At 33.0% G+C, this 18,631-nt stretch overlaps 1 protein-coding gene across 1 annotated transcript in view; it reads left to right on the top strand.

Moving 5' to 3' along the window:
• The window catches only part of pb (proboscipedia), a 55,754-nt gene extending 37,294 nt beyond the window's left edge, over positions 1–18,460 (top strand). The window contains exons 2-3 of the mRNA XM_068766136.1: positions 15,194–15,336; positions 16,164–18,460. Coding sequence (XP_068622237.1) covers positions 15,194–15,336; positions 16,164–17,543 — 1,523 coding nt within the window. The 3' untranslated portion in view covers positions 17,544–18,460. The remainder of the gene's footprint in view (positions 1–15,193; positions 15,337–16,163) is intronic.
• The last annotated feature ends 171 nt before the right edge of the window (positions 18,461–18,631 follow it).

An 18,631-nucleotide genomic window follows, 5' to 3' on the forward strand; every position in this document is an offset into this window, starting at 1 on the left:
TGTCACAGTGTTGCCTATTGGCATCACGATTGTGTTTATATTTGTCACTCGTTTCCTATGCCAGTTCTTCCCTTTTCTATTCGTTTAGTTGAATTTGATTATTTATAAAAATTCGAATTCATAATGTCTTTATTCAAGCAGGCATTTACAAGCCATTTTATATTGTCTATTATGTTTAAATAGCAAGCTATCACTGGTTCAGAATGATCTGCTGAGAAGATCCGGTCAAAGACAATCGCATGAAGTTCGAAGAAGATTCTTAATTACAATGGCGTATACGGAATAATTATATATTTCGAAGACTTTTATCTTTTTATGTAGAAAAGTATTTTAAATTTTTTTCGTTTTTCTTTTACTTTTAAAATCAATCAGCAAGTAATTTACACTATTAACATTAACTGATAACTTATAACATTGATAAATATGTTATAATATCGATCATTATAATGGTAATAGATCGCATTTCAACAATTTTTATAACTAGTCTTTAGTTATGATATAAGGAAAACACGGAATGCACTGAACCTTACAGTTAAGATGACTGTGAGGATATAGATTTTCATCGCCATAACATCTGTAAATCTGATACTATTGGACATATATTTCCCCCACACATTTTCAAAAACACCGCATGAGGCCTATATCAAGTGCCTTCCGACGACATCAACAAGTAGGTAAATAAAAAGAAGTAATTTCAATTAAAAACCAAGTGTATTGTAAACAATAAAATCTATATTAAATCTAAGTAACAACTTCAAAATAAATATATCGCATAAAAGATAAAAGATGTAAGATCAAAGCGGATGTATCACAACTCTATTGAAACATAAAAACTCGGTTCAAAGGTTTTGTCCAGAATTTTGAAAAATAGATAAACCGTTGCATACAGAGGATACAAAACGGAAGTCTTTACAAGACTTCCATTTGGCCGTGTCGAGCTAATGAACAGGGTTACTATCAATTGATTCAATCTGGACATTCCTGTTGGCTGATTTTTAAACAAACTGAACTGGGTAACTATAAATTTACATTTTAAATATCCATTTACCAAATATTTCTGGATTGGAACTTATACAAGACCTAATAGTTTTTTTTTAACTAATTAATTGAATGTTTAATTTTTTTTTATTTTACTTAGACTATAATTTGCTAAAAATAACGATTTCTATGCATTCGAAACTTATAATACTTTTAGCGGAAAACAATTTCAAAATCAACATATATTTATTAAAATAGACGACGCACTTTTGAATTTTCAATTATTTTAACATAATAGTAGTAATGTACCACCGGTTCGAAATGCTTATCTGGTGAAAAGTGCCGAGGAAAATCTTTAAACAATTTCAAATTCAATCCAAATACAAAAATATGAAGGCACAATATGAACATATTAACTGTAATATTAAGGTCAATAACTGTAACATATTCTATTGAGCTAATTTGCATTTATAAATCCTTAAATTATTAAGTATGTAATCAGATTGCCTAAGCAAATCCTTAAACATTCTTAAATGAATCAACATGTTCAGTCTTACAATTGAAAGAACTTGATGCGATGCATGTACAATAAAATCTTAAACTGTGGTCACAGTATTCGTTGTATTCACTATTTTCACGACGCATTCTAACGATCACGAACATTCATCAAGGCTGTCAGCGACATCTATTGACAACTTTATTTAACTGTAAGCCGACAATCTAAAAATTCTATCGTTAAGCAATTGTCTCTTGAATTTATACAGTGTTTTTTATCTTATATTCATAATAATAAATTTATACATGTGACTTAAATGCATCTAATGTTCTACCTATAATGTTATAGTCGTTTGTAATTTAAAAAATAATAATATATAGTGTTACCACTTTAAAAGATATTTTTCTCAATTAATTATTTTTTTACTCTTTCTGGAATTGGTACAATACATCCTGTAATATGATTACTAGCCCCTTTAAGATTTTAAAACTAAGATATAAGACTTTCAAAAATTTTGGATAAATAATTTACATAAAAAATAACTGGTAACATTTATTATTGTCCGCTGCCAGCCTAGCTACAATAGTGATAAGAATGTTAAAGAAAAATAAACCATTATAATAACATTAGTCATTGTTGCAACCCCGCCGTGGGCAGGTCAGCGGCAGAAAAAAACGAATAGCCCTGAGCCGAATTCAAATGAAGAATGATCTCTATATGAAACCGAAATGACAGAATGAATGAATGAGGAGAAATAAGCACAATAGTGGTAGCGGCTTCTGACCACCGTTTTGAAACATGGAGCTTACGAATACAAGCCGTTGAACTGCCGCTGCTTAATTTTTTTTAACTGGTCTCTCACTCTTACTTAAACAGTGTTTGACCTGACACACTGAATCATTTACGCAGTTCAAAAAAATCAACGCTCATCTTTGTTAATTAAAAATGCTAATACGCTTACTTTCATCGGTAATTACGCATAACATTTGATTAAAATATAACCTCTAAATCATATTACAAAATAATAGAAGACAGAGAGTATTTTTTTCATTCTGATCATTAAATGGTGTACTGATTTGTTTACATGTTTCGAAGCCAAAAATATTTATTTGTCTATGGGCGGACACACCAGTAAATATAAAATATGTTCGACATTCAAAAATGTGACGTTATCTCGTAAAAGCGGCAATTACAAGTTACCCTTCCTATCGGACTGCAGCCGCGAGTTAGTGAACTCCGACAAATGCTTAGAAAGAAGGAATGGGCAATGAAATTAAAAATATGTCTTAAGGGCAATTAGCTTTAACTTTTACAGTAAGTGCCCTATCTTGGGCGTCGTTCCCTCGCGGTTTTCAATTGTGGGGAATGCCAGCTCTCCACTCTGAGGAAATTTTATTAACTTGCCACGCTGCACCATTTTAAAAAGTTTACTTGCCCTTTTTTCTTCGAAGTGTAAGTATTAAAATGTTTATTTATTGTTGTAACACGCCCTTCTTTTAAAACATGTTCAATTTCAATCGCAATGTGCATTTTTACATTAACACCATTCATGTTCAAATATGTGCATAATTTTCTGTTATATTAAAAATAAAATTATCTTGTTAATTATAATAAATAATTACTATTCAAATATCCATATACGATCATGTACATTATAGCTCCTTGTTTACATGAAATTTATATTTTAAAAATAGGAAAATTATATATAGCCATAAACTTAATTCTGTGATGTAGAGAAAGGTGAAAACGAGTAACCTTTGGTATCTTTATTTATACTGTAATGATTATTTATAAAATGTTTAGACAAAATCAATAGACTAGTAAATATATAACAGAAAATCAGGAACGAATTGATTAAATGTGGAAGCATTTGAAGGAGGCCTTCACTCAAACCGAGATTCATATCACGGAATATACATCAGGTAATACAACATTTAAAACGTAAAAATAAGAGACATAAAATGAAGTAGGCTTTGTTATTATGAATAGACAATTTAAAATGTTTTTATTTGAAATAAACATAAATATATCCCTAGTTACAATACAAGTGAAGTTCACCAAGGAAACAAAAGAATTAAGTGGTCGATCGTACCGCAGTAGATCGCACCGTAGGTAAAAATTTTTGAACGCGGTTCTTGGGAGCGAATTGACGGAGTGTTTTACAATAAATTTCCATTTAAAAAGCCACAAGCAGACAACGGGCGGGCGAGGGGAAGTGCGGGGCGGGGAGTACAGCTTCCGCCCGCTTTTTTCCTTCATTTCCTTAAGGCCGCGTGGCTAGGGTGCAACGCCCTACGGCCAAATTAAACGCTACTCTATACTTTATACATATTTATTTAAAAACATTAGTTGTTGTACGGAAATTATTACAATGACTATTAGTTTTTAGACAAAGACACGCACACAGTGAAAAAAATTAAATTATTTAAGAAAGTACAGTTTAACATTATTAATAGATAACAATCATTTCAATAATCGACAATGAAATAAACGGTTTTATATAAATATATATGTATTATTTTGGTAAAGTTATTGGCTGTTATTTTTTCTATAAAAAGTATCAGATGACTTTCATTTCATTCCAGTTTTTGCTGTTTAAAAGTGCAAAATGTCGAAAATAAAAACTTTTTAAAATCTTCAAAAACCACAATATTTGTGTTAAAATCAACAGCATTCTTAGAATAGTCACAAATTCCTCTGCCGAAAACTACCCAGTTTAATATATTATTTATATAATAAAAATCTAATATATAAATCCTTCGAAATACAAAAAATAAACTTTTTTTTTGTATTTCGAAGGATTTATATACAAGCGAAGTAATATATTCAGCAAGCAAAACCAGATGTAAAGCTATAGGCAGGAGGTGATAGTGAACGTCGTATAAAATATCGGCGGGATAATAATTAAAAGAAGCGATAATGTCCCCAACGCGGTGAAAAACGACCGCGCCATCCTTTTTATATGATAAATAAAATTTATTTCCCAACGCCATGCCTTCTTCGCTTCTTTGCGGGTTTTACCTACCTATTATCGTTATTTTTTTTGTTTTAGGCCTGTTATTTTCCACAAACACAATTTTAGGTTAATATCACTTTTCATCTTAAAAGTAATGCGCGATAAAAAGTTTTTTTTCTAAAAGTAATAAATTGTGTGATAATTTATCGCTGTATAATAAACGAATAATAATAATAACGAATCAAAAGAACTTAAATATCACCAACCGTTGTGAAACGTACTCACGATAGACCTTCTCAGTTAAAATAAATATGATATTATATATTTGTTTAATATGTAAATAAATAATGACTATTTAAAACTTATACGAGCAAAATTAACAGAAATATTTTTAAGAAGATCACAACAAATAAAATATAACTTCTCGCTTTTATACACATATTAATTCGTTATTACCTTTTTTTAAGATCTCTTAATTTGAAAAGAAACAGAATATGTCTAATATTCTGTTTTAATGGTAATTAAAGCCCTCTTTTTTAATATAGTATAGCTTATTACCTGTAGTACTTTGTAAACATTACTAATAGACGTAAATGTAATTGTGTTTAGGACAAATTGGCTATTTTTATCTCTATTACTAACACAAACAATGCACCGAAATATGTGACATCTCGTGCTAATTTACAAATGTTATAGGTATATTTTATTAAATATCATTTCATTTAATATATTACTCAAGGCAAACATTTTAAATACAAGGATAAAATAATAACCTAGAAACTTGTTTGCTTATCTAAATCAAACATTAAATTAAAATAATATTCCTAATGTATTAAGACGTAAAACAGTCCTATCATATTCTCTGTATAAATGTCGGTAAAGATATCACCTGTTACTAATGAAACATCCAGTAACTAATGAATAGGAGGTATCTCGTAAACAGCGAGTTTTCGACCAGACGTCTTCATGCCACGACCCCCCAACTATTAACCTTCCCCGCACTTCTGCTCTCCTGGGATCCCGCAATGACTAGGGGAACCATTTTTTAATGACAGTGATTTGCACAGAACTCTTAAAACATTTTCTATTGCACTTTTTATTTATCTGTTACGATAAAAGCAACAAAAAGGTTCCCTTTCTGTTATATTTATAACGTGATAAATAAATATTTGCTATGTTTTTTACTTTTTTTTTGGATTTTTTATAATGTGTGTATGTATATATATATATATATATGTATATATTATTATATATATATATATATACTTATTTATATATACACATTCATGTTAATCTAAACTATCCATTACCCGCCTAGCGTAACGTAATATTTAATTAGAATTTCGTAAAATCCGTTCCTACTTGACCTCTACTTTGAAAAAAGAAATCCAAAGATATCGTGGTGGGTCAGTATATACGTGGAAATCTCTTAGGTATACAAAGACATGGTCTTATAGACGTATTAAATATAGATATTTTAAATATACTTATATGTTAATAAATCATAATAAATTGACACGTGTATACTTAAATTTATAACAAAAAATATTTAACAACTTTTACGAACTTCAGATCTTCCTATTTGGCCTGTGATTTCATATTAATTTTCATTTTTACATTATTAATAAACCAATTAATGTCCTCTAAATTATACAATTATAAATGTACAATACGTTTTACGAGTAATGTAACAAATCCGGCGTAGTCCGCAAGTGTGGTTACTCTACACCTTACCGCTTTTACTGCGTACTAAATATTCTCCCGGCGACAATTGCGATTATGAAAAGTGCACCGTTATTTATATCCTACGCCGTTTATTTTTTGTCGCCCCTTTCAAGGGCAATTAAATACCGCCAGTCTTAAAGCGCTTTGCATATTCCAAGGAGTAGCTTTATTATCGACTCCCTAATAAAGATCGGAAAGGTCGTCGACGTAATTTTTAAAAGCATTTCCTAATGTCTCGTAACGAACTTGTGTATTATTCTTATAAAAATAACATATATTGTGGTAAAAAATTGTATGTATACAGAAAAAAAGTTAAATGGCGGCGCTATTTTGATTCTCAAATTTAAATTCTATATCTTTATTAAAATGGACATTTACACACATTTTTAATATTGAATTGTCATGTAGTCAATCCGTGAATAAGCTACCACGAACTCGGAATGCTGATCTGCTGCTAAGAGCGGAGCAGAAATTCAATATTAAAAAATAATTATTTGATATCATTGCGTCAATTAAATAGTAGTGTTGTTCATTAAAATTCATTTATTCAATTACTTTATTTTTGATGTAATAGATAATAACAGTAAATATGAGAACGTTCATGATCTGTGAAGCTGCATCTATACCTTCTTACTTTCTATGTTTAATCTATTCTAAGTAAAAACAAAAATCACCGTCAAAATTAATTAACTTATAACTTTGGCAAAATCGAACCTTAGTCCCCAGGGACAGGCTGTAGGGGCTCAGAACTCAGTTCTACAGCGTGACAACTTTTAATAACCTTCTGCGTCAGGCAAATGGATTTGGGGCCACCATCACATGCGCGACAAATTACCACAAATGTCCAATCTTATCTCAGTATAAATTCATTGCCATTGATTAATTTATCATAATAAAATAAGAATGAATTCGAGATCTCAATTAGGTATTAATTTAAGAATTTAGTTGGACGTTCTAACGAAAATTATCCATAATAAAACAAATAACCAATTAACAACTGGTATTGTATGTATCTGGTATGTAAATCTCTATAGCAAATGTTCGTTCATAATATGTAACTGAAACATTTATATAACATTTAAATTAACTATAGATTTTTATAATACTAGTGATTGGAAAAGGTGTAAAATCCTTAAAATGATAAATCTATAGCTGTCAATTAATGTATGATAAACCATAACCAAAAATCAATGGTTTCTGAAATAATAAACATCGTAAAAAGACAATATTTTTTTAGTTTTCGCTTATTTTTAAAATTCTGATAGCTATTAAAATTAATTATTGTTTACTATCTGTTCCTGTAGACTTTATATTACCATAATTTATTGGGCTGTCGCATTTCAATAGGAACCTTAAATTATTGTATCACGTTTCAGAGTGATCACTATATACAGGGTGATTGGGAAAAGGCATAAACGCTTTAAAGCTTTTTCCTGAAAAATGACCTATACCTTTAAACCCTCAATGTTTTTGCACCCATTTCCAATCAACCTGTATATTTTATAGTCCACTTTAACTGCAGGATATTTTACTTTAAATTAAAATAATTCTTTCATATCAACACATCCACTATTTTCAAAAATAAAAACAATTACGGAGTCATGGTGTTGTAAAATATGTTATGGAAAATTTTTACTTTAAATTTATTTTACTGGTTGTAGTTGCCGAACACGCTTACCATTTATTTCTAGTTGACTCGCAACTAAGCTATAAAATGTGTTTAATTACAATGAAATGTAAAATATAATACTGCGCTTTTAGTGATGAAGAAAAGAAGATACCGTGTCCCTTCCTGATAACGTCTCCCCTCCGACAAACGAACCACGCTGCTACCCGTTCCCAAATTGAACCGTCTCAGATCTGTCTTCAGTAATCCATGCTTATAATTGATGTGACAATGTCAAATAGGCCGCCGATATGGCTAATCGGAAAAATACAAATCTGTCTCGTTATGATCGATTGAAGGGTTTTCGAGGATCCTGTCTATTGCTACACCGATTTGCTTCCTCGTTATTTTATTAAACAGCGTATTTCTGTATTTACATTCATACTTAAGTAGAGAACTGAGACCTGTGATCGTAGGCTGCTGGTTTGATTTCTGGGAAACAATCTTATAATTCACATTTCATGCATTATTTACATAGAATTGCCTCCGCTCACAAACAAGTTTCCATGGATGGACAGCATCATCCTCTGCCTACCATAATACAACACAATGAGCATAGATATCTATGCCTTGCAGCGGGCGTCTATGGGCTGAAACGACGGCGACATGTTAAGTCTGGCTATTTATTTATCATTTTATGATCAGCCTACAACAGTTAACAAATATTGGAGAGTCCATAACGTATGCGGTATTTACATATGCGTGCATCTCTTACAGAGAAGTACCACATCCACAGAACAGAAATAAAAACCAATAATAGAACAACGCAATTCATAACATTAATAATAACGGAATTATAAAGAAAAATAAAAAGCAAAGCAATAGCAAATCTTATTTATTCAAAATCTTAATTACATCTTGAAAACCGCTACATAATCATTTCACATAATTTTTAAAAATTGGACCGAGGACAGAGAGCTTGATATTCTATTTCAAGACATAAATATCATTATAAAGAAAAATCCTTTCCTTTTTTTAAAAGTTATTATAAGTTTATACACAAATTTAATAACATTGAAAATATGTGAAGATTATTCGAAATTATCTCCATTGGGTATAAAACAGTCAGCCAAAGCTCTTTCTTCGTCGGAAAATTCTTCACTGCCTGTGTTTAATATCGGATACTTTTTAGTTATCTTGACATTTAGAGCATGTCATATTGTCTAAAATTGACATTAAATCATACACCAGCGGATTAAAAACGAGACTAGATGACGTCTTCAGTTATGACGAAGACCGAAATATTCGTTTTTCGACTTTTAACTTGGTTGTGCTCTGCTGAGAAGACCATTATCGGTTATGAAATAGGGTGTGGGCATGTCGCTCCATTTTAACATCACAAAAATACCACTAGCCCTCAAAATAGGAAGACAATAAATATTCACGATAACAATACATGAGAAATTTCATATAGAAACGTCATACCATGTATTTTTATCGTAAAATTAATATTACACAAATTATTCCCGTTTAATTGTTAAATATTTACATATATTTCTGTACATAATAAATATTCGACATTGTAAGAAAATGTAAAATCTTTTATTTTCATTATTCTTAGTGAAATCGACATATGTATCGAAATATGTGTCGAAACGACATACAACTTTGTTGGTTCTTTTTATCGTTATCAAGAAAAACGAAAAGATTAGTGCGAATATAAAAGAACGAGAAATAAGTTTTTAGTAATTATCAACACGATGTCAATAAAACCCTCATTTTATAGGGTAAATAAATTAAATTAAGTTTTAAGTTATTAAATTAAGTTATGGTAAGTAAATAAGCTAATTTATAAATATTTACTCTTATCTACAATCAATAATTATTTTTAGCTTCAGTTTTCATATACTTAAAAAAGGTAATAACAGAAACTATCACTATAGACCCCAACAGGATCTGACATTTAAATTTTATATTACAATCAGTGACTGTATTCTTTTTAATATTGATTTATAAATGCAGATATACATTTTTGAATAGAGAAATGCTCACAAACGCGCATATTATGATTAACTGTAGTGCAGTAGTAAATAAGAATTCTACAACCCCAAAGATTCCCTTTTGGATCAGTTGGAAGCGGCCTTGGAGTAGATTTTACGACGCTCTTTCTACTAAATAATAATATAAATATGTGCTGTAAAATAATCGACAATATTTTTTCAGAAATAAATTACGTACAATATGTATAAACAAAGTAAAGATATAACTATAACTATCACACATCATTACTTCTACAGCACCCTAAACGACATTGAAACTGACGAAAAATGGTGGAAAAATGTACTATGCTTGCTCTTGAAATATTGAATTTTTACATTTATGCCTTTCACACCTCATAACGTAATATTTCTTCCCAAAAATTTTCCCCTTTTGATAACTTTTCTGTTGCAGCGACAACTTTGAAAATAAATGTTTGGCAATTTATTTAACGTCAGTGTGTGGCGTTAGACATCGCCTGTACTTTTACGTTTTTCTGTCGAAATTCAAGTTAAATCAAAGAGCAGGAGGAAATTAATTAAACAGCTCTCGAAGCGCCCTGCGTTACCTCGGCAGCCCGACACAAATAATGTGACCGCAGCATTTAGTGAGGGGCATCGAACGTTCTCTAATGGCATCCAACCGCCAACTGGCCACCGCATTAATCCTTTACCGGCTGTTGATTAATTATTCAAACTTGCCCCGGGGGCTCATTCCGTACACGTCCTTCGCAAATTGTTTACAACTACGCCACTCGTATCGCTGCACAAATTTCTCTGCTCCAACCTTGATAACGTGTAAATTTAACCTCTGAAACATTTACAACGTTTTACTTACATCGAGATTGTAACGACTAATAAGTAACAAATTGAAATTATTTAAGTTTGATAACTTTAAATAAATTTGAATAGGTTAAAAATCTTTAATGATTTCAAAAACTTTAAATTAAAAATGATACGGAAGACGACTAAAAACAACATAAAACAAACAGTAATAAACTATTATCACAATTTTAGCCGTAGGACCTCAATTGCTAAATATAGATCTCCGCAATAGATTTCCAATAAGACCGACTGGAAGCAGCTTTCGAAAAGACTTAAAAAGATATAAATAATTATTCACCTCTTGGTAAAACTGTTAAGTATATAACACGGTAACAGGACTATGTTATCTTCATCATTTCAGCTGTAGGATGTTCATTACAGCACATAATGCTATTCCTTTACTTTCCAATAGGACCGGTTGGAAGCATTCTGCATTCAGCATCTCCCAACGACTTTAACATGGCTGTGGCACAAAGTACATTTTAAAATTTTGTTTATACTGTAACTCTTATATACATACAATACAAAACAATCTTACATACAATACACTCTTTTAAAATAACTACCATATAGTATTCAATTGAATACAAGAACGGATTACTGCGATATTATCAAATGAAGTGCAGACAAGGCGACTCTTGACTTGACCGATGTAAGTGACCCTAATCCGCAGTAAATCTTCAGCGATGCTTACCCTCGGCCCGAGAGTTGTCGGCCGGCCCGCTGGAGGGTTAAACAAGCACACACGACTCTACAGCCATTTATTACCCACTTGTTTTATATCTGAACAAGGGTTTATACTAATATTTTAAAGCCTACCGACCCTTTCGGGAAAACAAAGATATTATAGACTGTATAATTGTGCGAATTTATTAGAGCAAATATCGTTTTAAGTTCCAGATCCAACCGCCGATAATAAAAAGAAACGATTTCTATTATAAAAGTTTTGCGGGCATCTATTTGTTTTAACACACCGTTTGAAATTGTAAGTATCAAAAAAAAGCCTTTAATAATATATAAAATGGTAGATGCAGAACATCCGCAAGTAGATAGAAATCATCTCGGTTAACAAATATTAGTTGCAAATCTTCTAGAATCAAAAAGCAAACAAATAAAATTTATATAGCTACTAGTTTAAGACTATGACTTAAGATCGTAGGACATGGATATAAGGTCGCACAAATTATAAGTGAATATAATTTATCTCGTTTACATAAAGTGCAGTAAACATCGTAAGAACAAACCAGCGACTTCTTCGATCAAAAGATTTTTGACATCTACCAATCTAAACTGAACATCGCTCAAGCTATTGATAGCGGCCCCACATTTTGTCACTAAGTAAGAACAAATTTCATTTATCCATAATATTATTCACATATAATCATTTACACATGTTTACGTCATGAGAAGAATTCTAGAAGAGCCCAATTTGATAGAAATTAAAATCAGATTGAACTGCCCTATGATAGCATCCTTCTACGAGAGTTCCAAACGCGCTCTAATCTTAGAAGAGTCCACAACAAACTCAGACAGGTTTTCTTTGTAATCACTTTTATAATATCCATAATTCAGTTATTAAAGCAGTTCATTCTCATACTCTATTGTCACTTAAAAATTCTTCAAACTGTTATAGTATTTTATTACAAATTTTTACTATATAAATGTCTTAAAATTATTTCTCTTTAACTTCTTAATTTTCATTTATTAAAATAGTTATTATAATTCTTGGTACCTTTATTTGAATGTATGGCATGTTATAATAGTATAAAAACTGCTCAGCATCTGTAAAAAATCCTAATTTTTTTAAAAAACATTTCTATAATGCTAGCAACCCTAACAAAAGATAGTGTTGTTCAGTGATGCGTAAGGGCGGCATGTCGAGATAATGCGAACATTATACGCGGCACCTCTCAAGCTCGCATAATCGCCTCTTACTATACGCGAAAGCAAAAACATGGAACCAACTTGCATTTCCCAGATATTCATCATAGGTACAGTTCGGCACAAAGTTTTCACGTCGATTTATACTTTGGCTGTTACATAAATATCTTTGTCCTTTGATATAAAATACAATAAACTTGCTTTTACGCAACAATATAATATCATCAATGCGTGTGTATATGTATATGCCTCGTTGGCATGCTCACAGTCGCTCAAATAGACATTTAGAGGGCTATGCTCGGAATTTCTCTACAAGATCAAAACAGGAATGAAGAGTCAAAACACAAGCGATAGCAACGGATATATCCCAGCAGATTACAAAGTTGAAGTGGTAGTGGGGAGCTCACGAAGCGAGGAGAACAGATGGCCGCTGGATCCTCAGGGTTCTGGAGTGGAACCCGTGGACCGACAAACGCAGCGTTTGACGTCCACCCACAAGACCCGCAGAACTTCTTTGTTAAGGTTGTCAGAAGAGACACCATGCAGACTGCGGTCTTATTAGATCTGTGAACGCCTTTGTCCTACGGCTAAAATTATAATGATGATAATGACATATCCGATACTGAAAACATGATGGCGCTACAATAATTGCTAATGTTATGAAATTTACGTTGATCAACAGCTGTTTTTTTCTCTTAATAATACCCTAATACTACAAGTAAATACGAAGTAATATGTTTTTAATTCTAAACCTTAGTTTACTACATAAATAAACGTTCTGTACTATTAGGAATTTGAAATTTGTGTTGAAAAATAAATGTAGTAAGGAAGACATTTTTTATTTGCTATTTTGTTGCCAACTGTACCTCTCGAACTTATATGTCAAGTAGCTGACCAAGGACTTGACCGTAAACGAATAATTAGTACTTTTTTCTAAAACTATCACTATCACTTCAACGTTATGGAAAAATTTAGAATTAAAAATATAACAAGAACGAAAAACAAAATTACTTATAACATTTTGATCATTGATATTAATAACTTCAATAATGAATAATTACTTTATATTAAAATAATGTATAAATACTTTATAGTAACCTTATGGACAAGGATACGTTTACTATTCTTTAGGAATTTTTATTTAATTTAAATACACAAGTTTTTGTCATGTAATTTAGTCGATTAGTATTGAAATATATTTCTAGTTACGCACCAATTACATAAAAGAATGCAATAATAATGATTTTTTAGCATTATACAATAATAAAAAATAGAAGTTAGATTCAAACGTTAAGAAACGTGAAAGATGAATTTTACATAAATTACTACCTTTTAGGAGATCCGCTTTATGATATTGATTGATGTATGTGTAATGAGAAGAATTTCTGAAAAACCAAATTTGAAAAAAAAAATAAATTCAGGTTGAACTCCTCCATAAGGTAAAGCTATGATTCCAAATGCGCCTTTATCTGAGAAGATCCCATTACAAACTCAGTCGAGTTTTTTATGTTCACTTCAATAATATTCTTAAAACTTTTACAGCAGTTCACTCCCAAGCTCTATAATCGCATAAAAAATTCTTCACACTATAATGGAATTTTTTCTATAAGTTTTAGTTTTATATACTTATACAGTAGGTAACTTTAGAAAGAGAGGTTTTAGTGCAGGCAAGTGGAACTAAGTGCTGCGTTCAGTTTGATTGACAGCAGCCCCTGACCAATAGCGAATACGAGAATGTCGAATTACGTCAATCAACTGCAATCATCTACGAACGAACCAAGTTTTTCTTACCGCCGGGCCAAAGCAATACGTTCTTTAACGCATTGTAATACGACACAGAGTCACCGCACTAATTATGCGAATACACTCGAATTACATGTACCCGTCACGCGAACGCTAACCCCACTATTCGCCGCCCTATTGTAATTTGAATTTCGAATTCGAATTCTTATTTGTGGTAAAATAAAAAATACCGTTTCGACACAATGGCGTCAAAGGCGGTGCTCTGACATGCGATCAAGTTATTACATTAAAGGAAAGCGCACCGCGAGAACCGAACTGGCCTATTATTTAAATTTTCCAGGAATCGTCTAAAACATAATTGTGAAATACATTTATTATATACTCCGATATAAGCGACTATAAACATCTTCGCATCAAAAATACTGCAATGCCTGAAGAAGAAGTTCTTTGACCAGAGTGTGTTGCCGGTGATGACATACGGATCCGAAACGTGGCCACTTACGATGGGCCTTATAAGAAGGTCACCTAGAGAGCAGTGGAGAGGGCATTGCTCAGAGCTTCACTACGATCACTGAGATCGAATAAGAAATTAAAAGATGCTTAGTTCTTCCAAGGTGACCGACGTATCACGAGGAAATGACGGTGAGCGGGGCATTTCTCGTACACCCGACGCATTTTGGTCGCTGGACGGTTCTCGTCAAGAGGGCCAATCCCTCTAAATGAACCAACTAAATGGTTAAGGTCACGGGAAGTCGCTGGATGCGGGCCCCGAGCACCGCAAGACCGGTAATCGTGGCGACCTTTAGTGGAGGCATATGTCTTGCAGTGAACTTCTATCTTCTCATAATAATCTAATGATAATGCTTATGCACTAAATTTAAATTTAAGTAATAATTTCTTTAAGGAATGCAAATCAGGGAAAGTAACATTGGATTGTTATTTTACAGAAAACGGATTGCCGCGGAGACTGCGGACAGCGTACACGAATACACAACTGTTAGAATTAGAAAAAGAATTCCATTTTAATAAGTACCTCTGCCGACCGAGACGGATCGAAATAGCCGCTTCGCTTGACCTTACAGAGAGACAGGTAAGAATCAAAATTAATTACAAATAGGTTATATACAGACGGATTGGTCATAGAAGTAAAATCTTTAGTACACACTATCCAGAAATCAATGGTTTCAAAAGTAATAATTAACCCAGTATGTTTTAAGAATTCGGATTACAACATATTAAAATTAATAATTATTTACTATATGTGCCCGCAGTTTTTATACTGCCAGAAGTTTTTAGCCTGGCCGCATTCTATTAAAAACAGATTAATATATCATATTTCAAAGTAATTTGCTTCACTCTATAGAGGGCGATTGAAAATAAGCGTAAAAATAAGTACCATAAAACTTTGTGCTGACAAACGTTACGTTTAAAGATTACATTTACCCATTTAAGCTTTTACACCCATAGTCAATCGCCTTGTACAGTAAATTCTGTATGAATTTTTTTACTAAACAATTTATACTTCAAAACCAAATTAACAATGTCAATTGAAAATAGGACTGGCTATATGAGAACACTTCTATAAAAATTGCTTTAGTAACACTGACAAAAAACTGACTATCGCGCCTTTGCACATATACATTAAAATTTTAAAAAAATTAAGTTTATTGACTTTTTTGCTACTATTTTATTTTAAATTACAAAGGTTACACAAATATTATAAACATATGTTTCAATTTCGCGTCTGAAATCAAAGACAAGGTTCTGTATAATTTCGTTAAAATCAGTAATTAGAGATTTATTATTTATCTCTCTGTATAAGTAAAAGTAGTATATAAGTAAAAAGATTAAAAAAGAATATTTAATCTAATACAGAGGTTATAAATTATTCAATACTTATTGTAACTACTGTTCCAGGTAAAAGTTTGGTTCCAAAATAGACGAATGAAGCATAAACGACAAACTCTGAGCAAAAGTGAAGACGGAGACGACAAGGATTCAACGACGTCAGAAGGCGGAAAAAGCTCAAAAGCACGAGATAAGTTCCTCGATGATGACGGTCCACTTTCGGGGAAGAAAAGTTGTCAAGGTTGCGAGCTACCTCCGGGGGCTCTGTGCTCTCCTGCTGAAGATTTGCCCGAGCTCACGTCGCGGACAAGGAACAACAACACACCCAGTGCGACCAACAATAACAGCTTTGCTAGTGACGGCGCTTCAAGTGTGGCATCGTCATCGTCTCTTGATAAGCTAGCCGAAGACGATTCAAGAGATGCTCATCCGACAGTATCGCTGCCCACTGTACCGCGGAATTTGGCCAAACGAATCAAACAAGAATCGAGAAAACGCTCACCCTCATTAGACGCAACTGGCTGCAAAGTATCACCATCTTCTTCAAAAGATGGACTTGTAACTGTAGCTGGATTACCGGACAATGGGAAATTTTCGTCAGTTAGTTTGACGCCATCGTCAACACCCGGTACTCCTTCAAGCATGCATCAAAGCCCACTCGGACATTATCCGCGACCTTCGCCGCCTAACGTACCGCCTGGAGTCCCACACCCTCAAGCGGTACCTAATGCAATGCCCCCGTATGTGATACGAGGTAATGTACCGGCCGGACAGTTCGGACAGCATGCAGATTTTCGAATGGATTCCAAACAATTCGGAAAGATGGCTCAATACCCACAGAGCAACAGGACTTTCGACCCTTATGCACCTGGCGTCGAACAACATACATACACACGAACACAGCCGCACCCAAGATCTCAAGAGGGATCTCCGTCAACAAGAACCAGTAACGGGGTAAGACAATCATATCCCCATGAAATGTATCAAAACTACAGCTATACAACTTATGGCAAGGAACAAGTAGCCTATGGTCATCCCGGATATGAGCAACCACAGGGTTATCCTGGGGAGCACATGGCATATCCGAACAGCCACTACGGCTACCATTATCATGAAAGTGGACAACATGAACATGCGCATGCTTACTATGGAGGAGACAATCAGAAAAATACATCTAATGAATACGGCAGATGGAATGACACAAGTAACTACAGCCAACAGGCAGCTATGACTCCTGCGGGTTACGTAGCAGGAGGCAGTCAGCCATCTGCGCCAAATGAGACATACCCAGCAAGCGGCGAATGCGCTGATGGTTACGGCTCCTTTCAGCAATTCTACGAGGCAACGCACGGAACTCCTGCAGCAGGGGAAAACTCAAACTCCTCATCAGATTTCCATTTCTTGAGCAATCTTGCCAACGACTTTGCACCTGAATACTACACCATTTGAGACAAGGATTTCGCCGAACAGGCGAGCGATTTGTTTGTATAATTCGGAATATTATTAAACACGCGGTTTAATAATATGGGGTAATAGTTTTGAAGAATTGCTCGTCTGAAGTGGCAGTGAGTGAGGTACATCGCTCGTGCTACCGATAGCCGTTGGGGCCGAAAGTGTATCGAGTGGCGACTACAAGCCGATAGACGCTGCATGGATAAACCCCCCAGTAGGTGAACAGATGACATAGTTAAGGTTGTGGCAAGTCGCTGGAAGAGGGCAGCACAAGACTATTCATAGTTGCCACCTTAGGGGAGACTATACCTTGCTGTGAGAATCTATCGGTTGAAAAGAAACAGAAGAATGGTTTTGATAATACTTAGTGGAGCCAAAGGCAATACGAATATATCTGAAAATTCCTCAATATCTTTCAAATGGTTTACTTAAAACTATTATCATTTTTTATTAATATAAAATAAATATTGTAATAAAATGTAAATAGATATGAAATACTAGCATTTACTCTGTAATAGATTACGTTTAATACAAATATTTTTATTGATACTTACTCGATTATCACTAAGGTGCTGTTATGGAATAGACACCCACCTTTAAGTACAGGTTCTGGTTAATATTACAGTGTTGTAAATATAGAGCGAGAAGTTTATTATTATTTAATACGCAGTAAACGATTGCACGGCATTGCCTCGCCGCGATGTCTTCTCAAAAGCTTGTTATAATAGCTTAAACGGTTATTGCTAAACGTATCTAAAAATAGATACTCATGTTGTATATTTCGTATTATCTTCTATTAAAATATAAATTTTATTGTATCTTCCTCAGCCTCTCAAGTGTTCAATAAAAATTATGTAAAATTATAAATTAATTTTAAAGCATAAATAAAAATTGTTTACAAAATTATGAGATAGTCGTTGCCTTATTTAGTTTATATTGTTTTGTGACTATAAGACATATTGTAGATACATGATAATAAGATAGAATCATAAGCGACTGTAATGTAGATACCAGTGCATCATTTTTGCCTATTAAAAATAAATAATTTGGTGTCGCAAGTGCTTTTTTTTAATCTTAAATATTTT

Source organism: Battus philenor, unplaced genomic scaffold (assembly GCF_028537555.1).
Source record: "Battus philenor isolate CCGP_79_NKW_IND1 unplaced genomic scaffold, ilBatPhil1.0.hap1 SCAF_10, whole genome shotgun sequence".
Classification (NCBI taxonomy): Eukaryota; Metazoa; Arthropoda; class Insecta; order Lepidoptera; family Papilionidae; genus Battus; species Battus philenor.